The sequence below is a fragment of the Chelonoidis abingdonii genome, chromosome 23 (genome assembly GCF_003597395.2).
Source record: "Chelonoidis abingdonii isolate Lonesome George chromosome 23, CheloAbing_2.0, whole genome shotgun sequence".
Lineage (NCBI taxonomy): Eukaryota > Metazoa > Chordata > Testudines > Testudinidae > Chelonoidis > Chelonoidis abingdonii.
Window position 1 is genome coordinate 4,181,429 of NC_133791.1, and position 26,002 is coordinate 4,207,430.

General features: G+C 38.3%; 1 protein-coding gene across 3 annotated transcripts in view; it reads right to left on the reverse strand.

Annotated features, from left to right (window-relative positions):
* Positions 1 to 26,002, reverse strand: part of PRDM16 (PR/SET domain 16) — a 421,860-nt gene that overhangs the window by 187,415 nt on the left and 208,443 nt on the right. For all 3 annotated transcript variants that reach the window (XM_032763751.2, XM_032763750.2, XM_032763749.2), the window contains exon 3: positions 21,189 to 21,239. In XM_032763751.2, the coding sequence (XP_032619642.1) occupies positions 21,189 to 21,239 (51 nt within the window). The remainder of the gene's footprint in view (positions 1 to 21,188; positions 21,240 to 26,002) is intronic.

The following is a 26,002-nucleotide window of genomic DNA, read 5'->3' on the forward strand; positions in this document are numbered from 1 at the left end:
GTCCCTTCTAGGAGCCCTGGGAGCAGTATCTGGAAGTCTTGTGTTAGCTTGGATCCAATGAGACACTTTATCTTACTATATGTAAATGTAAAATTGCACATGCACGAACAAGTGCATGAGAAAATTGCGAATACAATTTAGGAGGCTCTTTTGAAAATCTATCCTAGTATTTTCAGAAAATAGACGTCTGAAGAAAGATGAAAAAGTACGTGTATATGTGTGGCATCTTTAACTAATTTGAAGGTTTGTTAAGAGTTTGAAAGGTTAAAAGATCACAGGCGATTTGGTCTTTGTCCCTAGAAAAAAAGTGTGTGTTTAAATATGAATATTTCGACCCTAATTCTACAGATTCCATTTTGATCAGTACTGTTATCTACGTAATTGATCGAGTAAAAAAATTAAAATGGATTAGTGGAGTTAATAAGAGCAACAAAAACAAAAAGAGAAACTCTCCAGGAAGCCGTAAGACAGCTTTGATTGCACGTTTAGTTTCTCAGGATGTGTTAAAAACCAAACCCTGAATGATTCTGCTGCAAGGCACATCTCTGACACTCCTGGGCAAGCCGAACCTTTTATCAACGATGGCAAGAAAAGTCCTGGTGCCTTTATTAGTAATGATTAATGTGGTTTGAAAAGGCAACATAGGTTCAGTGCCAAAGAATTATTTTGGCTGGAGACAATACAAAAAAACAGCAATGTGGGCTTTTGAAATAAATTTCTGAAGGGGAAGGGTTTCTAAAGGAGACGCCTACATGTGATAACAAAGTTAACCTAATCTGTTCCCTCTTGTGTGCTGGGGCACTCACACATGCAAATCTTGTCCCTCGTTCAACTGCGTTTGTTCACCTCCATAGCCCTTCGGTGATTCAAATCTGTGTCTTACTATCCTATAATACCCTTGTCTAACAGTTCTTTTTAAATGCATGTGTTAATTATCTTGCCACTGCTGTAATTTCTCCCTGTGGTCCATTAATTAAGAGGTCACAATCTAAGAGCATGTTTACCCAATAAGCTTTCTTTTTTAATTATCCTAATTGCTTGAATACTGACAAAGGCTCTGTCCCTCCCCTTTCCCTCAGTGGATTAACAAACAACATTAAAAACCCCACACAATGATGGGTTTGTTAAATATATACATTTATAACCCCGCCATATTGTATCATCAAGGGTCACTGGGGAAAAAATGTTATATTCGTATGGCTGTGTAAAAGCACAGGCAAAGGTAAATTAATGAAGCTCAGTTTATCAATGCAAAAATTACATTGGTCAGGAAAAATATTAATACAACTTTTAAACCTCCAAGGCCATGAACTGAAAAAGAGGATGGTATGGTCTTAGTCTGTGTCAAGGACAATCATAGTCTATTAAAGAAACCCGCATCTGTATGTTTGCAATCTGTTTGTATCACTTTGGATGAAAGCAAGCAGCAAAAACAAGCTGGGAGCTGGCTTTTATTGTACAAAAGATCTATTACTGTTTTTTTCAGAAATGCCAGTCTCCAGTCAATCTAATGGAGTCTTGCATCTTGTTAATCTAGTCACAGTTTCGCTTTGTTGTTTTAGCAGTGCTAAGTACAACATAATCTCTAGTATCTGAAAAAATGGAAAAACATAGTTCACATTTGTGAGTACTTTACAAAAGGAAAATGTGCTATTTGAATTCCAGGTAAGATTTTAATACAAAAATAGGTAAAGGCTATGTTCAGAAAAGCTACTATTTTTTCCAGTGCTCTTTTCAGAGTGTAGAACAATATTTGATAAGTCAACAAACATTTTTGTTGTTTAATAAAGCAAATGTTTCATTCAGACTAGTCATCTCTGGGAGTATATAACAGAAGTATAATTAATTAAAAATTGCTTAGGTAAGCGTGATTGATGTATGGTAAATAGATGTTTCCAGCACTTATTGTTTCTCCTTGATGGATTAGGAAGAGTTGTTTAACAGTTCATTTGACCAGTCTCTCCTGGTGTTTCTTGAGTCTGGCTGTGCCAGTCAGCACCAGCAGTTCCTTGGTAGTTTAAGTCTCTTTAATAAAGATTAAGATGTCAGAGGTCCTGCATTGCACAAAATCCCAATTTTATTAACTTTTCATTATCAGCTGAAATATGAAGTGCATTTGTTTTCCTCTAAAGCACGGCATTTTCAGGGTGATGGGGACGTATGTATATAATATACATTTATGAGGATTAAGAGCTGGTTTATTCAACCCGAGCTCACACCAGTGAGCACCTACTCCTGTGAGCAGTACCATTAACATCAGTATTACTGCTCAAGAAAGTAAGTATTCACCAATGAAGCTGTTTCTAGAGGGAAGTGATAGCCTACTTACACTTTCTGTATTCCAACCAATAGTGTTATCATTGAACAGTGGCAGATAAAACTGAATCACAACATTAAATCCACTAAGATAAAAATATCAGTGTTGTCTAGTTTCAGTCAACATTTCTCTTCACTCTGTGCAAATCCATCAAGAGCACAGACTGTAACAGTCCAATAGTTCACTATACACTTACACTCATTAAAATGGACTGCAAAAGAATTCAAAGTCCACTCCCTAGCCAGAAACACAGATAATCAACTCTAATGTCATCCATCTGAACTTAGGCAGCTGCTGATAAAGTTAAATTGCTGAAGGCAGCAGCAAAGTTTGGCACCCATTTGCCATCTTTGTATAAAGAACTGCTTTTGATCTTAATCTCTATCTATCTATATACACACACATGCGTACACACATAGTACGACTGGTGATCCATCACACAAAACCCAGATATTTAAGGTTGCTCTTTTTTCCTGTCTGATCAATTGGGCTCAAGTTTTAGGGAGCTTCTGAAAGCTGCCCATGTACATAGTCAACATATTTTATTGGGAAAAATCCTTTGAGAATCACCTGGTTTTTGAAGCTGTTCATCAAAGGAAGGACACAGTTGTTACTGCCTGATACTTTCTCAAGGCAAAACGGATACAACTGTGAAGTGTGCTTTGGAAAGAAGGTATGATCTATACTCTTCCACCAAGTACAACATAAGTCCTAACAGGATGACACAGGAAAACTGAACACAACCCTATAATAGAGCTGGTTGAGAATTTTTCATCAAAATGGTTTTTAAATCACTCTCTCTCTCTGGCCCAACAAATAGTTAAGTGTTTATCAAATCTGAGCCTGCTCCAACAGGAGAGAGCGATGGAGACCCACGCCCAGAATATCCCACAGTCAGGGGGCAAGGGTACACTCCTGGGCCCTGGGAGAACTGGGTTCAGACACATCCCAGGTGAGTTTACAAGCTACTGGGGGTGACTGACTGACACTCTCTTTCTCTCCCCCCCCCTTTTTTGTGGGGGGGAGGGAACATAGAAAGGTTTTGGTTCCATCCCAATGTGAAACATGAAAAATTTCTGAAATCTCAAAAAATATTCACAGGATAGAAAAACCGTTTCCAACCCAGCGCTATCAATAATCCCTTTCCTGTTAGTGTTAAGACCTGTTATATTTAGTCCTGTATAGTACAAGGCATTCTCGTGTTACCATGTAAGAATTTACATAGAGAAGTTCCTATGCAGCAAGATAAATAACATTTAATCAAATGGCCCTTGTATTATATGCAAGGCACTTCAGTTTGGGTTTTTACTGAAATTTTCCCCAGATTTCTCAGGTTTTTAAAAAACCATAATTTGGGTTTTACTAGTTTGCACCCAAAGTTTTCAAAATGCTTAAACTCCTCAGACCCAGCTCCCCACTTTGGGAGGAGAAATGCCTGCTCGGTCCCCCCTCACAGAGTCCCCACTGGACAGCAGCGGGCGCCTGCGCATAGGAGGATAACTTCCACTGGGTAAGTTGGGCAGGGAGCAGGGTACTGGCAGCTGAGACTGTCAGACTGCTATGGTGACAGGCTGAAGCCTTCTCAACTGCTACATCGTGAATAGCAGGCATCCTCACCCACCCACCTGCTGCACCCTTAGTTCCTGGCTCTTTGGTGTGTTTTTTTAACCAGTTTTCACTTATTTTTTTTTTTAAAAAAAGGAATTTGGAATAAGCACTGATAAATTCTCAGTAAATTTTAAATTAAATAAAAAAAACTATAATGAAGGTTCTTAATTACATGGCTGTCTCTATATCACTTTAAATATATGTTGAATTGTATAAATACAGATGTTAGACCAGGGGTAGGCAACCTATGGCACATGTGCTGAAGGCGGCACGCAAGCTGATTTTCAGTGGCATTTACACTGCCCGGGTCCTGGCCACCAGTCTGGGGGGCTCTGCATTTTAATTTAATTTTAAATGAAGCTTCCTAAACATTTTAAGTAAAACCTTATTTACTTTACATACAACAATAGTTTAGTTATATATTATAGACTTATAGAAAAAGACCTTCTAAAAATGTTTAAATGTATTACTGGCACGCAAAATCTTAAATTAGAGTGAATAAATGAAGACTCTGCATGCCACTTCTGAAAGGTTGGCGACCCCTGTGTTAGACTAAATTCAGCAGTCAGTTTACTCCTATCACTCTATTCAAACCCTCCTTGATTTTGACAATGACTCTGATTATCCTACATCCTGCAAAAATATCCCTAGTGCTACATCGTGACCTGGTTCATGTTAGAGGCTTTGACCATCAATAACAAGCAGTGGTTGTGTAGAATTAGTTATAAATCGACTCACTGAGTGGCTTCTACCATCACATATAGATTTAGACCACTTTTTCTTTTCACCAGAGGGTGTATTCATCTCATCCTTTGAATACACGGGTATTGCAAAGAGGAGGAGACTGTAGCATCAGCTGAGCAAATAGCTGGCTGCTGTTTGTATCTCCACACCTAAGTTAAAGTCTACAACTTGTAGGCAACCAGCTTTGAGGAAAATGCTGATTCTTCTCTGTTTACTCCTTTGATAAAGCAGGTCAATGTATCAGAAACTTCAGCCCATCAGTATTTTGGAAGAAGGAATACATATGCCATAGCTTGTCTGTTTCAAAAGTATGTATGTACAAAAGGCATGATAAGTGGGTGCTGAATGGCTGGGAGTGGCAATTATCAGTTATACATATCACTATAGTCTCTCAGCTTTTCAATGGTACATAGTTCCTAATACCATGTTTACTAAATCAGGTAAAAAGGGACTCTTAATACTGTGCAAATATGACTTACCAAAGGACTTTGCTTTCTCACCTATTCTTGGGCTTTTCAAATCAACATTATTAATTGGCTGGCTTATCGGTAAGTGCTGTCTGGCAGTTAAAAGATGTTTCCACCCATTGCAATGATACATAGAAACTGAGTAATGTCAGGCACAAGGACAAATAACTTCAATAGTTGAAGTAGAGAAATATTTTGACATACTAAATCTTCTTTTTTAAAAAATCAAACCATTCCACTATTAATTTGCTATCCTTTAAGATATCAGTTATTTCATATTAACTTGCCATTGTCTGTTTTATATACATTACAGATTAATTCAGAGGACTGTTTTATAGGTATCTTTTAAGGATATTTTTACATCTTTGTTTCCCTCCATCCTCTCTCATCCTCTGTTGGGCAGGTGTGCGGGGTGGGAGGGGGAGGAAAGGGGTTTGAAGCTTGCACTGTTGCTGCCCACACTGTACCTGTTCTGGAGATAACTGACACAGCCCTGCAAACTGAATTCCTCTAAATTTGTCACCTTTCATGAGCACTAAACCTACTTTAAAATGGAAAGAGTCAATTGACTGACATGATAAGGAATATTGAAAATCAGAGAACATGAAGCACAGGATTTATATGAAGCACAGAATGTACTTACGTTCATTATAGATATAATAATAAACCAGACTACTGCCCTGCCTCTTTTCCTCTCACACTGCTCTACCACGCCTCAACCAGGACCCGAAGAGCCCACTTATAGAGCGAGAAGTTTCAGACTCCATGGCCCATTTGCTTTTGGTTTCTTTGATGCTGCCTCCAAAGAAAGAGGTATAATTTGTGCCTCTATGATGATAATTTTTTGTGAAGGCAACTGACCACTAGGAACTGTTCTGAGATCACAAACTCTTCTCATACACGCTACCTAACCAACATAAGAACATAAGAACAGCCATACTGGTCAGATCAAAGGTCCATCTAGCCCAGTATCCTGTCTCCTGGGAGTGGCCAATGCCAGGTGCCCCAAAGGGAATGAACAGAACAGGGAATCATCAAGTGATCCATCCCCCATCGCCCATTCCCAGCTTCTGGCAAACAAAGGCTAGCGACACCATCTCTGCCCATCCTGACTAACAGCCATTGATGGACCTATCCATGAACTTGTGTACTTCTTTTCTGAACCCTGTTATAGTCTTGGATTTCACAACATCCTCTGGCAAAGAGTTCCACAGGTTGACCCATTAGATAGTGAGGACTTCAATGATGATAAACTATTATAGAAAAATTATGAATATTTTACCAAGCTTACGTAACACAGTATATGAATTTGGGATTCAGTTATTTAGCTACAAAAGGGCTTTTACTGCGTTCAAGGAAATTTTCTAATAGAAGCAGGATCAGGCCCAATTATTTTATTTTAAATATTTGATATTTCTGGTTTCTCTTAAACAGGAGTTACTTGCCATTGCCATCTCCACTATGCTGAAATTATCATTCATGAATCATGATGCTTAGAGGCCTTTTTTGTTTTTTAGAAGAAGTGTTTACTTCATAAAGGTGGACATTTAAAGAAAAGAAAACAAATATTTGATGTTCTGTGTGAGCATGAGTAGGGAGAGCATTGTGTATGAATAGTGAATTCAAAGGGGTTATTCTGTGATGATAAAACAAGCTGGGGGAAGAAAGGTTGCTATCAAAGATAAACCAAGGCTGTTTAAACACAGAGAACGGTATAGTCATACACAAATGGAAAAGGTAGTTAGCATACAAATGGCTGATTTAATCTGGAGTCTGGCAAATTTAAGTAGTAAAAGGATGATGATAACTACACAGAATGATTGAAGAAGGGGAGATACACAATGATATAAACAATGTGTTAGATCTCTATATTTCTCAACATAAATATATTTTTAAAGGCACCAATTAAAGTTTTTGCTTGCTATCAAAGTTAATTACCCAGAATTCTGAGCGCACTCTACCTGTTCACAGCCTGGAATGATGAAAGGTTTTCTATTACATCATATGGCCATTCTGCTGCCTAATAATATCTCAGTAGAAACATTTGCTTTCTAAGGCCCAATTATGTCACTGCATCTGTGCAGGACTCCAGCAGACACCTGAAGCCAACTGTAGGATGGGGACCAAATCCAACAGTGTCTAGTAGATAGAGCCGGAGACTGGGAATTAGAACTCCTGGGTGTACTGCCTGGTTCCACCTCTCTTTGTGGCCACGAGCATGCCATGTCCTCAAAACAGGAACATTAACAATTATTTGTGATGAGGGATATTTTAGATACGGACAAACCTCAATATTTCCAGAGGTTCAGATAAGGATCCAATAATGCCACCAGCTTGCATCAACAGGTGGGGCAAATTGATGGGACCGGTGGTGAAAGCAAGAAAATCCAAATAGTGCGGGAGTGAGGTACTTGCCTGCGGGAGTCTCTGGCACCCACTGGCCAGCTGGGGGACAGGGGTGCTGATTGGCCAGTATTCCCCAGCTCCCAAGATTTAGCCCAGCATAGAGACCATGTGGAGTCTCTCTCGGCTCCATTCCAACAGCCATCCCAACTCACCTGAACTAGGAATGGGTACCTGGCCTGACAGATGCTGTGGGTCTAGCCAATCACCTGTTTTGGGGGGTCAGGAAAGATTTTTTTCTTTCATGGGCCAAATTGGCAAGCCACAGTAGGAATGTGCCTGGTACCTAACTGAGCTCTGGGGTGGTGTTGCTTAGTTGTTGCAACTTGTGGCTGGTTTCCAGGGCAGTTAAGAGAATAAAATGAATGGTTTCCAGAGGTAAAAGACACGGGATTTTGGTGAAGGGCCAAACTTAATCAAACCCCAGAGTACACTGAGGTTCTATTTGGCTGCAGTTAAGGGTGAAGGTTCTGTTTTTTCCCTGTTTTAAATGTAACATTTCACTGGTCCTCCTTTTTTATTTTTATTGTATTTGGAATTTAATTTCTTAATTTATTTTGCATCTAAAAAGGAAAGACCTTCACTGACATGGAGAAATTGCAGCGTTTGTTGACATCTCTCCCTCTTCCCTTCACTGTAAATCACACTGAAACACAATGAGAAATGCTAGGCCCAAAGCAAACAAGTTCCGATAGATTTAAAAACAACAACTAACCACAAACAACCACCGAAAACTAGTAATGGCTGAGAACTGTTTGGTTGTACAGTTCCCCCCCTCAATCATTTGTGGATGAATTTATTATTTATTACATTTACTATCTTTTGGATTGATCCCTTTTATAAGGGGTTAAGCAAAATACAGTCAAGGAGCTGTGTAAGTTTTCTCATATAATTTCTGCCAATATCACTTCTGACCTGCAGTGATCTGTTGTTCTTTAGAAATCGGCCATTTATGTCAAATTGTATCAATTTTTGTAGTTCTGCCTAGATACAGAAGAACCAGTTTGGATAAAAGAACAAACACTTTTCATTCTGCAAAAAACACACCCAACTCTGAACCATTTTTGAGAATTGAAAAAAAAGTTTTTCCTTCTTTTTCTCATTATTATTTGTTTTCATGAGCCTCTAACACTTCAATAGGCTGTGTGGGATCGGAAGCAGAGAAGCAGAACAGCTGAATACAAGAAAGCCTATTTTTTAGGCATTACCAGCCCAGTTAGAATAAAGGATTGTTAGAAATCTCACTTTTAAAAATGCTATGCACAAAACTTCCACCTAAGCATTGCAGACCCAGAGGGTTCAGATAAGTTTTAGTGAAGCAGCCGAACTTGAGTGTATGTATCCAAAACAAACAGACTTCAAAATGTCTGACGGTTATCTATGACTTTTTCTCCAACCTCTGTATCATGTGGTATATATGAACAGAAAGGGGCCTTTAATCATCTCCAGATACACTGCTTTCATGGTCATGGATATTTGACTGGGCTTTTTTTGTGCGATGATTTTGAGTCAGAAAAACACCAATATTCATATGGAGGATGCTTGAAGCTCTCACCGGCACTCAGGAATAACACAGGCATGGTTCCAGCATTAAATTATAAATTGTGCTTTTATGACTCATTTATCAAGACTACATTCTGGAAAAGGAAACATCTTGCTAACTGGCTAAGAAGAAATTGATCACTTACATTAAGGATATTAGCTACCAAAAAATTGTCACAATAGTTAGTAGTAGTAGTAGAGATGGGAACAAGCAAAAGTACAGCTGAACTTCTCAGAAAACAGGTAGTGTTTTATCAGTCTAAATATTTATACACCCCTGGTCATCGTCATCATATTTGAACTCCTCCCAATATTTAATGATTTATCCTTGCAATGTTCTCATGAAGCGGGCAAGTGTTACTCATATTTGAAAGATGTGTAAACTGATTCATAGGATATCTTATGTGACTTGTACATTGTAATACTGGAAATCAAAATAGCAGATCCCCAGAAATAAAACCAAGAAGTTCTCAGTCATTCTTGACTATAACTACGAGAAAGGAAGAAAATTCACCAAAGGTTTTAATAGAAAAAACCCAGTCATGCAAGAGAATGACCAATGGAAGGCAAGCTTTAGTTCTTTTAAGCAAAGACAAATAATTGCAGAAAAACATTGTACAAAGTTATTCCATTGATTAATTTTGACATTAAATTCTCAAGGAAACAGGTCTCAGACTATAACTAAAGAACCATGAAGTCGATTTTGGTGCACTAACATCTATGTTTGTTTCTGGAATTTCCACTCCAATCTGCCTATAATAGAAGTGGAGTGGAATTAATTTTCTCCTGGGTCATATTGGCTGGATTCTGAACCAAAAAAATAGTCTATTGGAAATTCAGATGTCCAGTAACTCAGGATTTCCATTTAATTCCTCTAGGCCTGAGGAAACAGGCTGTGAAATAACAGTCTGGAAGTATTCTAACAGGGGATGTGAATACATGTCTCCAAAGTAGCAATTAACAACAAGGACAACTGTTCAGTAACAGGCTAACATCCCTCTATTTCAGGCCAGCATTCATTGATTTAGATGGAGTATGCTGCAATCAACTAAGTCAGTATGAGAGCAGTATTGCCTCAAAATGAACCAGGATTTCCTAATTCCAGTAGCTGGTGGGGCACTTGTCTAAATAAAGTTGAGCAGAAGCCAGAGAGCTGGCCCTAGTGCATGGTAAGCTTCCTTTCACCACAAGTATTCTCAGTATCTACTCTACCAGCTTCTGCACTAAGTATATTCACAGTAAAATCTAGAGGTGCAAAAATGAACATTCCTTTCCTTCCTCTCCCACACAAGAGCTACTCTCAGGATTACATATTTGTACTTCACAGAAGGTATGAATTGCTTTAATATGTAGAATGAGTCATGAACATCAAATAATCAGCAGTCATAGTAGCATTCCCTCACTGCCTTTCTTCTTCACTTCTTTTGGTCATTCATACAAGCCATTTTAAATTATATACAACTCCAACATATGCATATGGGATTTTTGTTGCTGTTTCAAGATCCATAGGGCCAAGATTTGTTAAAAATAGGTATCTACAGTTAGCATTCTAACTTCGCATTTAGGTACCTTAGTAAATGGTCTGAGATTTTCAAGACTGTAGAGCACTACTGATATTAATGGGTATTCTGTACTTCTGAACAAAAAACAGTTTTTTGTACTTTGGTAAATTAGGCGTCTAAATAAATATTTAGGAGTTGGATTTTATGCTTCTATTTTTGAAAATGTTGTGCTTCCTGCATCTGTTAAGCAAAGGTCCTATAATGTGCAAATGGATCAAAGTTTGTCAAGTGCAACCAGAATTCAAGCCTCTTCAGATAGCCCTAGTGGACAACAGCACTCTAGTGGAGAGAAAAATATTGCAACAGCAGAAAATGTACATGAAGACGATTGATAACACTCACTCTCTCCATGACTCAAGCTGCCCCAGTCTAATCAGGGACTTTTCAATGTGTAACATCTATCTAAGAGGAGAAGAATTCCAGCATAAATTACACAATTCATAACTGAAGGCGGAAGGATGAAGTTCACATTCTATTTTTGTCCATTATCTTATCTTTAGGGTTGTGTGGTACACCGCTAGGAAGAAGGTGCTGTTAATACAAGAAAGCTAAAAACAATGCCAAGGTGATAGAGATTAATGTACCTTAGAATGCTTCTGATTATCTGAGGACAGTCTGAAGCTTCACTGCACCTTTATGGGTGATATATTAAAACTCTGAAAGTTATCATGTGACCTTTTGTCCTTGTGTCTGTATCTACAGAGTTGTGTGGGACTGTGTAAAGCTCTAGAGGGTCTAAAGAGCTAATGTTGTGTGTGTAGCTATTAAGCCTGTGTGCAACATCTCACATTTGAAGTCCAACATTATTTGTAGTCTCTCAACTTCTGATTGGTCTGGGTTATTCAGATATCAAATGCTCAGACAAAGAGAAAAACAATTAAAGTACCATGTCTGAATCCTACCTTGTTGTTCCCATATATAGCTCATTGACCTCTTGGAAAGCCATAATACAATTACAGATTATAGCAGTGGTTCTCAGCCAGGGGTGCATATACTCCTGGGGGTGCAGAGAGGTCTTCTAGGGGGTACTTCAACCTATCTGGGTCAGTGTTTCTCAACCCGGGGGGCGGGGGCGGGATGGGTTTGGAGGGGTCACAAATGCAGGGCTCGTGTTAGAGGATGGCAGGCAGGGCAATTGCCTTGGGCCCCAGGCAGCCCCACAAAGCTAATTTCCATATTTCAGACTCCTGAAAAGGAGTACAGTGGTCTGGAAAGGTTGAGAGCCACTGGATTATAGGATTTTATCTCAGATTCTCTATTTCTTTTCGCTATCATTCTTGGGAACGCCAGACTCAAATGGGAATGAATGATGTTTGCTAAATGTCTCAGTTGCCTCTCTACAGAGACCTGGCTTTTTCCATACTAAGTGCTGATTTCTCCTTTCCTAGAGAAGGAGGTGGCAGAAGTGAAACAGAAGCCTGAACAGAACCACTTGTAGCTCTGCATTAGTGTGGTCTCTGAATGCTTAGTTAATTAGAAAATGTTTGCAAAGGACTCTGAAAGTTAAAAATACAATGTAAATGCTAAATATTATTCTTAGGGAGTCAAAATAAAGCTTATGATGAGTGACACTTGAATATTTTCTGACAGTACATTTTTTCCATTGGAAAATGCTGATTCTACAAAATCAAGAGGTTTGGTGGGAACACATGAATGTTGTCAAATATTTTGACAGGAAGTTTTTTAAATGTTTCATTTTGATGTTTTACAAAATATTCTGAGATTTCCACTTTTCATCCCAATTCAGCCTGAAATGAAATTTTGAAATTCAGGAATTACATTTTTGGCCCAGCTCTACTTAAAATACTATGTTTTATAGAAATTGGATAGTCTTCTGTTTCTGTTCATCTATATCATGATTCTGGAAATCAAGAAGTTCATGAAATGGAATGAAAAGAAATAGTCATTTTGAATTACAATTAATATTCATTAAGATATAGGGCCAATTTTTCCATTAGTCTCAAATCAGCCTTTAGCTTTGTGCTTGCAAGCTTTTGTCTGCAACCATTTGTGCATGCAGCTACCATGTCTGGCTGCACAAAGAGCAAACTTCTTGTGCAAAATAAATCAGATTATTTCAGCACGTTTTATAGGCAGAAGATCTCCATGTCGAAAGAAAGCAGTCATCTGAGAGGCAACATCAAAATATATTGTATGCCTGAACTAGGCACAGGACTCAAGTGACGTATTGGTTGTTCTGTCCCTCCTACACACATTTCTGGCCCCAAAAAACCCTAAAAGGAGCATTTTTTTCCTCCTGAGGTTAAGTGTCTCAGAAAAGCATAGGTCATTGGTATCTAGATCATTACTATGACACTTTAGGTCTTGTTTCATTTTTGTCTGTGCAGTGCTGCCTGGCGCTAATTCACACTTTTCCAATTGTTCTCTCACTTTTCTCCCCACCCCACCCATCATATCCCCCTTCTCCCCCTTATTATTGTCTAGGCTTTTTAGCAGGAGAGGTCTAATAGGCCTCCTAGCTTATACATGTTCTTCACTCTAATAGCGCTGCACATTTTAATTAACTGAATATTGCAAGCACCTGAAGATTACAGATTTTATTACTACCACCATCTGGCTTCTATAATGTATGTAATATATACAATAAATCCTGCGTCCAAACAATTCTGCAAAGAAATCTGTCCTACTCAGTGTAATCTATTCTTACAGCACTAAAATATATATATATATGTTGCATCTAAATAATTGGTGGCAACACACACACTCACCCCTCTTTACTAGACTAGAGTATTAGTTACAGTCTTCTCAGTTTTCCCAATCCATCTCATCTATGGCTCTGAATTTAGATCTAATACTGGCACATCCATCCTCGGTGTGCAGAGAGGAATTACAGGGTGGGTTGGGGGCAGGGATGCTTAGGTTAGTTTTGTTTTGGTTTTTTTTTTACCTTTTAAGTTAATGTACAGTTTTGAAGTCCCAGAGGCTATCGTTCCGAAATTTGTGATGTTTTCTCTGCTTTGGTGATTTAAGGTTTGTCAGAAAATGTCAGAAAGGCCATGAGGCCAAGGGCTTCCTGATGACTGAGGATTTTCTTTCACATGACCTTCCTGAAGTTGATTTTGGGCTCCAGACAGTGCTGCCTTCAGCTCTGACGGGGGCCGGCTGGCAGCAGATTCATGGGGATCTCTAGGGCATTCTGGCATTTTTAAACTAACTGGAGGCTGTAATACCTCCTAATCATCCAGAATATTATTTCACAAGTAATCATCTTGGAGGCAGTACATAAACTCCAGACTTTTATTTTATTTTGCAGCTAATTCCCTAATGACAAACAGCATACTTTCAAGTGTATTCAAACAATTAAAAACACATCTTGATTTAAATGAACAAATGCATAAGCTGAGCAAGTGTTTTGGATTTCACAGATGGCATTCTGTTTGTTTCTTTTGACAGAGACATACATAAATGCACACATACAGGTGAATGTAACATGGATAAGAAATTGTTAAATAGCAAATATATATTTCTGAATAATTTCACTAGTAAAAGTGCTGAGTTCACTCACTATGCCATGCAGTCTCATATTATTTAGGCAGCTGACAAGTATTCATCAATTGTTGTAAATAAACTATTATTCTATTGAAAAGTCACATCAGAAAGTGTTATTCATCCCCCCCCTTTAAAAAAGCTTCAGTCATCCAATGAGGGAACAGAAACTATACCAGGTGATTTAGTTGGCCAACCACACAGCATGAACTGATATGTGCAAATAATCAATGCAAACACTTTGTGAATAACACAGAGGCTGAAAATTATTTGACTAAACTATTATATGAATACTTACTAATAGGCCAGAAGAAATCACACACTAGTCGAAAAGAGACCTGTAATGAATAGATTGGCCAGCTTTGGTTGTCATCATTTTTGCCTCAGTGAGATGTGCCTGCATCAGTGCTGGCAAAGGACTGTTTGTAGTGGGTTTGGGGTTTTTTTTAAACTAAGTAGCCAATAGAGATGAACTAAGACTGGAATAATTTAACTTTCAGGGCAGCAATATAAAGGGACACAGATTAATATCAATCTGTTTTTTGATTTTGACATATAGGTCACCTCTCTTTCACCCCACCACAAAAAATTAAGTATCCGTTTTTGCTATTGAACTCAGGTTTCCTCAAAGTCAGAGCATTTATGTTTGAGGAAAGCTGAGAATCCAGGTAGGCAAGGTGACCTTCCATAGCTGTGAAACCCTGAAGTAAATATACATTTTTATCTTAAACAGATATCATTGTAATACAGATGCCTGTCATTTAGAACAATGTGTATAAATAACTCAGTAATACAGTTTAGGCACTTTCCCCCGAGGTACATTGTTCACTTAGACATGAAAATATAACAGTGGGCTATAAATTAGTGTGAAAAGAATTAATTAGCTTCATTGCATTCTGGATTAATCTGGTGGCTGTGCTGATTTAATGGAGACTCCGCTAGAGTAGATGGTGAAAAAAATCAACTTAATTTACAAAAGTCACATTTATAATTAAATAAGGAAGTCTTCACCCTGTCTATGCTTTGCATTAACTCACAAGCAGAGGCTGTGGTAATTTACCATCAGTCACCCTTATCATCCACAGTACTGACAATATTGAAAATTGAAACTGTTGCAAAGGTGCCGAGTTCACATGTCCTTGAGTTGCATAGGGTTAGAGTTCACTTGAGCTTACTGGAGATGGAAATATGGATAGAGAAATCTTAGCAATTGTGGGTCTTCTTAACTTGACCTGATTTTTACATTTAACTACCAAAATAAAAAAGCCTCTTCACAGAAATATTTCTCTCTCTCTCTGACTCACCCTCCCCACTTTTTGCCCCCTTTATCCCTGTTACAGCACTAATCAGACAATTGAATCAGAGAAATTAAATCTACAGCATTAGTAGTTCAAAGTTATTTGACCAACACTTGGTTTTCTGACTTTTCTGTGGCTGCTTTACACCATTTTTACTTTCCATGCTTCATTTCAGTAAAATCAAGGATGCAAACTTCTTAGTACTTAGTTTCCATGGAAACCTAAACTGACCTCAACATTATTGTTCTCAAGAGGGAACTGACTTTACTATATGTTCATTCACTGAATTAATGGACTCCTGGTTCTTTTATTAGCAGCCCTCTAACAATGGAAAGAGAGAAATGTTGTAAAAAAGACTCTCAGACAACTGTTCCCTCCTTTGTCCAGGGCTTATTGGAATGACGCAAGTCTATTCAAGAAAAGATTATAAAAATCAACTGAAAGCTACCTCTGTTTGTGGCAGCTAAACATACTTCTATTTCATAAAGATATAACCTATAAAACAAGCAAATTAAAGTTCTTAAGAAACAGCACCTCTAAGGCAGAGATCATGTTGAAAGTGGATTTTAGATATGACCAATGGATATTGCTATTCACTCCAATATAGTTTTGCGAAACATCATCAAGATCTGGTTTCAGGCACCTCATAGAACTGGCTTTGAGCTATGGCTGGAATAATGCTTTTTGCGAATAGAAAGATAGAAAAAAAACACTAGCTAAATATAAACACAGAGACAGATAGTATCACAATTTAGAAATAATTACAATTAATCTCTGGTCTGCACTCTCTCCATAACCACTGCAAGGACCTTTCTAACAGATCCCACTTATCCTAAACGTATGCAGTTAGTGGATCAATTAGTGGAACTGTAAATTAAAACAAATGTCACTACAATTTCAGATTTTTTTGACAGTTTCAGGGAATCCGCTTTTCACTGTGTGTGTGTGTGTGTGTGTNAATAAATATGTAAAAAAGGAAATTTAACATTTTTTAAACGGTAACAAAAAGGTTTTATATAGCATAGTAGTGTAGACTAGCCCTGAAAGTGTGTGTGTGTGTGTGTGTGTGTGTGTGTGTGTGTGTGTGTGTGTGTGTGTGTAAGTAAATAAATCTGTGGTGATAAAGTGTTCCGTACAGTACAGCAGACTAATGTGAAATGCTGTGAATCCATGAACATTAAACAGTTCATGTTAAAATCTTTAAGTCACTCTCTCAGTGAGTATCTAATATTATGATAGACCCTGCTTAGGCCTCAGGCTGTATGACCTAGCTAGTAATTGCTCCACAAAAGACAGTTAACAGTTCCCCTGCTCTTCCCTAACTACCTTCCTGACTGCTTATTGAAGTCTGATTTCTTACTCCTCTGGGTCATCATTCATCAGCCCTAGATATCCCACTGGGAGAGACTGACGAGACCTTTCCATATTCCTTGTTACCAGCGGCCATTTCTGATGGCCCAGGCTATAGAAAATGTCTTCACAGCAACCCAGTGGGACAAGCTATGCTTATAATACCCAAATAATCATTTCACAAATTATCATAATTATCAATCAATCATCCAGTCTGAACAATGCGTTCTGAAGTATCAGATGGTTTGTGTGACCTGTAGCATTTTGTACACAATAATAAACCTCGAGAGATTTATAGGTCCATCCTGGTTCACATTTGCAGCAACGAAACTAAGTTAATTTTTAATTTAAAAAGCCCACTACCAACACCCTTCCAATTATATAGCACACTTTGTGCCATAGAACACTTTCTAGATGGTCAAGGTTTCCAAAACTAAGACAGTTTGAGTTTCTCTAAACAATATTCAAGACTATCGGATACTTACTTTGGAAAAAAGGGTTACTTTCAGATTATATTTTCTTTCCAGCTGTACTGTATTAACAGCTTCTTACATTTTGCAATATAAAATAAAGTGAGTCAAAAAAGGACAAAAGAAAAGTTGGATTTTTATATAATACCAGATTGAATCTAACTCTTTTAAAGCTGATGGTATCTCCCGCTCTGTGTAATACAGTCTTGTCAATGGACAAATTCAGGCTCTCCAGAAAGTCAAAGAATAAATTTTAAACCTTTTGCCAAATGTCTATCCTATTGGATTTTGATAAGATGGCTATTGAGCTTTAATAATGTCTTCTATCCATTTTCAGCTGGCCCTTAACATGTCTCTTTATTTGTCCCTAAAGCCTCTTCAGTGATGCCTTTTTATTACAAGTCTCTCAGCTTGCTCTCAAGGGAGACAGGGTCGACAAGAGTGATAGATAGATAACTCTATAGATTATCTCCCACAGATGTTTTCTCTCCAGTAGCCCCTTAGGCTATTCCCTCTAAGTAAACAGAGACTAAACAGAGAGTCTACTGAAGAGAGAAGTCCCTAAGGTCTCTTGTCACCACAGTTAGAAAAACAGTCCATCCAGAAGAGGTTGGTTGGGAGCCCTATACCCTGAGCCTCTCTCAGCATAATTCTCAAATGTTCATCCAAAGTGACTTTTAGAGCAAAGTTAAATACAAGTAGAATTACCCATCAGACATAAAAGCATCATGCAATGGACATTGGCATCATTTCCTAGCTGAACAGGGAGTATTATCTTTCATGTCCCTCCGAAGTCAAATCAAAATGATAATGATATCAAGCTGATCTTTAGGTGTATTATCTGCAGTGGAAAAGCTTGGAAAATGCAGATAAAAAGCACATGAGCTGCCCTTTAAAAAAAATAAAATAGAGGGCAGCAGATTTAATCAGAGAAGATGTGAAAATGTGTATGGGAATCTGTGTCTATCTATATCTATATCTATGCACATAAAAATGTGTGTGCACCGTGTGCACGTACCTGACGGCATATATGCCCTGCACTAAAGAAACGTGAACTTTACCCGATTCTTTTTAAGCAAATACTTCAACCTCCAGAAAAATAATCCAAACCATGTATTGGCACAATGCAATGAAAGCTAACAATATGCAAATTTACAAAAATGTATGGCAGTTCACTTTGGCTGAGATGCACATGCTTAAAAGTTTGAATTATTCTGTGAGCTATCTGAATCTCTAGATTTCACAAAATTGGGCTGGAAACCTCATGGGAAAAGGTCCTCTTATTAGATTCCTGAGACTTCCTGCTTCCTGTGAGGCCAGTACCACCACCAAAATCAGCCTTCTAGTGTTAGTATGACACTACTGCTTCTAGCTGCTATAGAACCCAGACATATGGAGGCCGTAACACACTGTGAAAAAGTTATTTGAACCTTAAAAAAAACAGTCTGAGATAATTTTATGTTTTACCTCAAGCTAAATGAAAGTCATTATTTATTATACAATAAAGTAGTGTCCTCTAAATAAAGTTATTGAGCATGTCACAAACAGTTTAAATGGAAAAGGACTGATAGAAAGTAGAACATTTCCTCCAGTTGGTAATTTAACCAGGAAAAATTATGTTGAGGGTTTAAACTAAACAAGCGTCATGTGTCTCCAACTATACTTCAGTTCTGTCACTCTTCCCTTTTTTTCAGGTCTTCTCTTTCTTCCATGTCTTTCTCTCTCATGCCCTATTGATGTTCCCTGCTATTGCCCCCTTCAGAACCTTTGATGCAACAGCCACCTAACTGACTCATTTCCAAACAATGGTACCACCGCCTGGTTCGGATTTCCCTTGTTTCCAGCCTGGATTGGCCCACCCACTACATTCACTTCTGTCTTGGTGGCTGGATGGGGAGTGAGCCACATTCCTGTCCTCCAACATGCCTCAAAAGGAAGAGGATTACATAGCAATCAAACCCCAGAAAATTGTGTATCCCATTGGATATGGCAATTTAGTGATTCAGCAAGTTTGGGAACTGAAATGTTCTCCCAGTGGCTTCTTGCACTGTCAGAGTGAAATGTAGATAAGCAAAGATTACTCTTATAAAAAATTAGGCCACATAGCCCTGTTCTGATGCTGCAAAAATCATACAGGATTATTTTTCATTCATTCTTTTTCCCCCCCTCCTGTCTGAAAAACTGTCCAGCAATGGTCCTTTCACAAGCCATTAAGTTTAGACTTGAACTCTTTACCTTAATGCTTTGACCTTTTTTACCCTGGCTGTAAAACCCTACTGCCCATCCTCCAGTAAATTTATCACCTCATAAACTCCCACTAGTGCTTCCCTACAATGCATTTAGAAGAAAAAGTCACAGTGGCAGTCCCTCTGTCAAACATCATAATTGTCCAGTGTTACATTTGGAGTAAAAGAATTTTGAAGATGCAAGAAAGCTTTTGGGAAGGGGGAAATAAATATTGTCATCTTTTACTTAGTAACAAAAACAGTACAACTGAACTGGATTTTTTTTTTTTTTTAACATCTGAAGATGTCTGTTTAATGTCTCCTCCTACTCTTCCTTTGTTCAAAGCTGCCTTTTTAGGCTGAATGTGGATTTGCAATATTGTAATTAAAGACTACCAGATAGAAATAGCTGAGCAGTCCCTGGGCCATGGAGAATTTACTTCCATCTTTGTGATAAGTGGGTTATGATAATAAGAACCTGCCACCTTGTCACCATGTCTGCTCAGACAAAAGGATCCCACTGAGGCACAGACAAACATGAAATGAGTTATGGAGATCAACAAGGTAAAAAGTTCAGCAATATTGCTATAGGTCCTTTTGCAAGGTCAATGGATGGTCAAAAGACATTTCATAGAGGAAAGCTTAGCTTCCAAAATAAAAGCTTATTTTGCTCAAAGTGGTGTGAATAGAATGGTCCATACTGGACATAGATGTGTCTAAATATCTCTTCTCAGACTAACTCCGGAGCCTGACAAGTATTAGATTTCACTGTGTTTGGCAGAACTGCACAAGTGTTTTCTTTTAACTTTCAGAGCTAAGAAATGGTATTTAAGATAGCCTAAATGGGTGAATAAAATGGCAGTTGTTGCAGTTTTCCAACTTCAAATATTTGACACTTTTGATTCTCATGTGTGTCTATTTCTTATAAGACAATAACACGTGAAAGGAATTAAAGCCAACTCATGACTCAAACAACAAGGATAAGGATAAGCTACCCCTCTTATGGGCATCTAGATAGGCTATAATCAGACGTGACTTGCTATGCTTTACCTTCTAATACCGTTAACCAAAGATACCAGTGCAAAGAATGTTATTTTTATGTTATTTAAAATGATCCTGACCAAAACACTAGACAGGCTACTGACACATGTACTTTATGGGGCTGTCAAACAGTTCCAGTATAGACATTTATAGAAATTATAATACAGCTAAAATACACTTGAAACCAGATTTTCTCTGGAAATATAGTTCAAGATGTCACAAATCGAGGAAAAGCTCAGTAATACATAAGACTAGTTAAATTCTGTTATTTTATTCATGCATACCAGATCCCTTTGATTTCAAATAACCATCATATGGTGAACTGACTTCTACTTAGAAGTACAGACAAACATCATTTCCCTGGAAAATCAGGTTTCCAGGTTTGAACAGCTATCGCCTAGGCTATAACTGTAACAAGGATTCCTTTTACATAAGTATTGGATCCACAAATCACACATAAAAGTATCCCCAAATAAAACTAGGCGTACAATCCTGTGCTCATAGAAATGGAAAACAAGCTCTGAAAGCCTCTCTCATGTATTTTGATAACTACATTTATTACACATTCATATGCAAATAGAAATGGAAAACTATCAAGATAACGACAAAGCCAAGTAAGGAACACAACTTGGATAAGATTAAATCTTTTCCTACCTTCTTTATACAGCCCTCTTGGGATGCCACCTCAGGATCAGTCAGTACTTGCTGTAAAATAATAAAAACAAACATAAGTCAATCTGCAATGAAAAAAGAATGTTATTAGGTACAGTATAAATGCCAGAATCCTCAAATGCAGCAAACCTGTGTAGACGTTTTCAAAGTTAGATACAATACTTACACCAGTACTACCATCACAAAAATACACTGCACTGGACCTGAGCAGTCACTTTATTCTGGGATGTTTGTCACAGAATTAAATTAGTCTAAAATTGGTAAGTAGTTAAGACTGCTGCTTCAGGCCCAAATACTGCAAAGCACTTAAGCACATGCTTAAATCCCACTGAAGTCAATAAATTCCACTTCTTGGGGGCATATTTGGCTAGTGCCAAGGGTTTAGTGGTTTCTAGCTAGCTGTGGGGTTCTCAATCTTGTTTTAAAATAATACATAGCATTTAATACAAACAATGATATTAAAATCTATAATAATAAAAACAACAAAACGTAACAGATTAAAAAGTGACAAAATAAAGGTGGAATGCCATACGTACTATTTCGTTCCTATATTTTTTTATCCAGTACAATAGTTTACTTCATTGTAAGATTTTTTCAGAATAATCTGGCCTCTTAAATGGATGGCTTAATAAGAAAGACAGGTTCACCAATGGGATGTCCCAGTTCAGAGCATTCCACTCAAGTAACAGCATGAATGTATAAAACACTTTCCATACCAAAAGATCTCAAAATACTTTATGTACTTGGAGGTATACCAGCCCTACTGATATTATTAATTATCATTATTCTAGAGCAGATAGACATTTTGCAAGTTTTTCCTCACAAAAATATCTCATTGAAGCACTGAAAATTTTCAACTGTTCTACTTAATATTTCTTTAGGTCTGAGACACACACATACAAAAAAGAGTCACAAAAAGCATCCAGCCTAGAGTACAGGCAGAGAAGATGGAATGCAGTGGAAAATCCAGAGGTGGTGATGCAGTCATTTCTGGAGTAGATGCCAGCACTCAATATGCTGCACAGCAGCACAATTCTGTCTAAAAATTCAATTAGATGTAAAGAAATAATGCACTGGAAAATAATTAAGCTAAGTCTGCAGAAGATCCTAATATGTCTGCTAGAGAAATCCTCACACACTTAAGATGCTAACATTGGAGAGAGAAGAAATAAATCACAGAGGTCTCAACGCATTGGTGCTGGAACTAGGGGTAGTGGGGGTGCTACCACTCCCACTGCCTTGAAGTAGTAATAAGAAAGACATGGTTTCCATCATCAGCACCCCCACTATAAAAATCATTCCAGCTCTTCAGCACTGCAGAGAATTCAATTGGCAAGCACACCATTAACGATGGCTTCCCTTGGTTCAGCAGCACAGGCTTGGTGACGGGTATGGTGGAATGAGCTATTGGAGCTCTCTTTCAGGTGAGATCCAACATCAGTGTTTTCCAACCCACTTGTGTTCATTAAAGACCTTATGGCATTTTTTTTTTTAACAGTAGGTGTTGTCCTAACTCCAGAGAATTGGCCAGATTCTGGTTTGAAATATTCATATTCTACCTATTTAAATTCTTCCTGCACTTGCATATGGTATTCTCCATGTCCTCCCCCAGGCAGCTGTGTAGTGCTGCGGTGTGCGGTAAGAGAACTGCCCCATGATTCTGCCTCAGAGTGACTGCACTTTGGTGATGGTGAAAATTAGATATAGGCAAGCAGGCAGATGGGCAGGTTAAGTACTTAAGTTCTACAAAATGCTGTAAAGATCCATCAAGGTAGGCATGCTAAAGGCTTGAGCCAGTACTCTAGCTCCAATTCAACATAGCATTTAAGAAATTCCATTGATTTTGATGGGACTACTCATACATTTAAAGTAGAGTGTCTGCTTAAGTGCTTGTGTGGGGCTGGAGTGCTCAGCACCTTGCAGGATTACACCCTAAATGCAATGTCACAGTACAATCTGGCTGTCAACTGGAGCAGCAAGACCGTACAAAATACTGAGATGGAAATTAAGGTTATCAAAATGAGAAACGTTACACATTTTAAAGAATTTTTTCCATTTTTAACACAACAAAAAACAGACCCTCAATTGGTGTAAATTCACCTGGCTCTGATAGATACTTTACATCAATTATTATTATTATTAACGTATGTCAAATTACACCAGGTGAGGCCCTGGCCTGATGGTAGAGGACATCTGTGACCCAGGGCAGGGGAGATTGACCCATTCACTGAACTAAAAAATGTTGGCAAATGTTTCTGAGCTCAGCTGTAACAACAACATATCATATTTTAAATATTAAGAATTCTAACTCATTCTATATTTTACATAGCTTTTAATAGATACTGAAATTGTGGTTTGGAAAATAGCTAAAAGCAAACAAGAGTGAAAGGTGAACACTAGAGCAATATTAAAAAAATGCGAAGAGAAACCAGCTGCCCGAAACACTGAAAGTTAAATAGGTTTAACATGCACCATTACAAGTAGATTCCACTGAGCTGCTGTTGGAACAACTTGATCTTCGAAGGTGCTAAATAATCCCTCACTGCTCCCACTAACTTCACTGTGAAGTCATGGTCCTCAGTGCCCTTTGAGAATCTGGTCACTAAACTCTATACTCCAGTCTGATCCTCTGTATGATAGTGTAAATACACTTATTGTATGAGCCTTAATTTGTTTGTGAAACAATGACACACTCAGATGAAAGTTGCTCAACAATAAATGCTAGTATTATATGCAAAGTACCATAAAATATTATTGATTGTAAATGATGGAGCAACGTTCTTGACCCATTCAGAGGACATATTGCACTGGTTTTACTTGACCATAAATGCACAGAAAAAAAGTGAGAACTAAGTGCAAGTTGGGATGTGCTCTAGTGCTCTCTAAATGGGTTGCCATTCTTGAGTGCCCCCCACCCCGGCTCCCATGGCCTTAATGGTTCTGCCGTGGCCCTGCCTTTGTTTCTCCTTCTTAGGGCGTCTTTGAAAGTGCCCACAACCTGGTTTGGCTACTCCAGTGATTTGGGCCTCTGGCTAAAGCTGTTTAACAAACATCCACCCCTCCTGGGATACACCAGTCAAAAAGACAAACAAAAATCCCACAGAGTCTTCATACCAGCCTCGAGCTGGGCCCAGGCCCTCCTCCCTGAAACCCTGTCTTCTCTTTAAAGTTCCTTTCAAAATTCAAACACAAACAGGCTTTTCCACCCAGTCCCTCCTTCCTGAGTAGCTTTCTTCCAAAGTCTTCTCCTCCTAACAGAAGAGTCTCAAAGTTTGCCTCCTTGGGGCTATGCTTATTCCTGCCAGTTGCAGACCTGGATCAGCTTCCCTCAGCTGGCCTCTCCTGCTGAATTCCATTCTTCTCTGAATTGGGAGAGGTCAGCAGGCAGGCCTCCTTGCAGGTTGGTGTCTCAGTTCTTATGAGGGAAGAAACGGGTGATAAACTATCCTGTTTCCCAGAACTCATCCTGCCTTACTGGGAGAGAAGGGAGCCTTGTCTCACCCTGCACCACAAGGCTCCTTGCCCTGCATCCTTAAAGGAACAGTCACTTGGAACCACCCAGACACTACCTATCATTCCAGGACCACTTTCTCTCTCCCCACATGTGCTCCAAAACACCTGGAACAGGGTTTGACTGACTCCAGTACCTGCTCACTCTAACATGGGACAGAACCCACCCTGTTATATGCTCTATACACATGATTCAGAGTCAGGAACTCCTGAATTTGAATCCCAACTTGTACACAACTTTCCTTTGTGGTTTTGGACAAATTTGTGCTGAGAATGTAAATTCTGTTTCGAAAAGAATTTTAGGATTTCTATGTATGGCTTGTTTCAAACTGGAGTGGAAAAAAATTCTCTGTGAAGGAAAATTCTGAAAAAAAATTGTTTTGGGTTGATGGAAACATTTCATTTCAACAAAATCAAAATGTTTTCACTTCAATTTTGCCTTTTAAAATGTTTATAGTATATTAAAATATACAATACAAAATTAAAAAATATTCTAAACGAAGCTTTTCATTTAAAACTGAAAAATTGAAGCTTTTCATTCAAAAAATTTGAAAACAAGACACTTTGATGTTGTCAGAACTTTTTTCCCCTCATTTTTTTCCTAAATGAAATTCTGTCAAAATCAACTAATTTTGTGAGGCATTTTCATTTCAGAAGAACTACTTGTTTTGCCAAAGTTTCTCCAACAAGCTCCAGTTTTGGATAAGCCAGTCTGCCTTGTGTAAACCAGGATGATAATACTGCTGACAGACTAAGCTACAAAATGGGTATCCTAATTTGAATTTTTCCGAAGTTCCTATTATTGGATCTAGGGGGTTGATTTTACTTGTTATAGAACAATCAGCTATTGAATCAAGATCCAGATCTGAACCTCCTCCAAATTCAAGAGTGGGAAACAAGGTTTTAGCATCTGAGATTTGGTTTGGGTCCAATCTCTAGGTAATACTTTCCTCTTACAAAGGACTTTAAAGTGGAAGGATGGTCTTGTTGTTGAGACAATAGACAAGAACTCAAGAAATCTGAGATTACTTTCCAGCTGTGCCACAGACTCTCTCTGAGACTTGGACAAGTCCTTTAATCTCTAAACACCTCAGTTCCCCAGTTGTACTGTGGCAATACTAACAATTTGTGTGTTTAAAGAGTGTAAGATCTTAGGGGAAGGGTCTGTCATTTACTATGGGTATGTCTACAGAGCAATTAAACATCTGCTGCTGGGCTGGTGTCAGCTGAGTTGGACTCACAGGGCTCAGGCTGCAATACTGTGGTGCAGATGTTCAGGCCTGGGC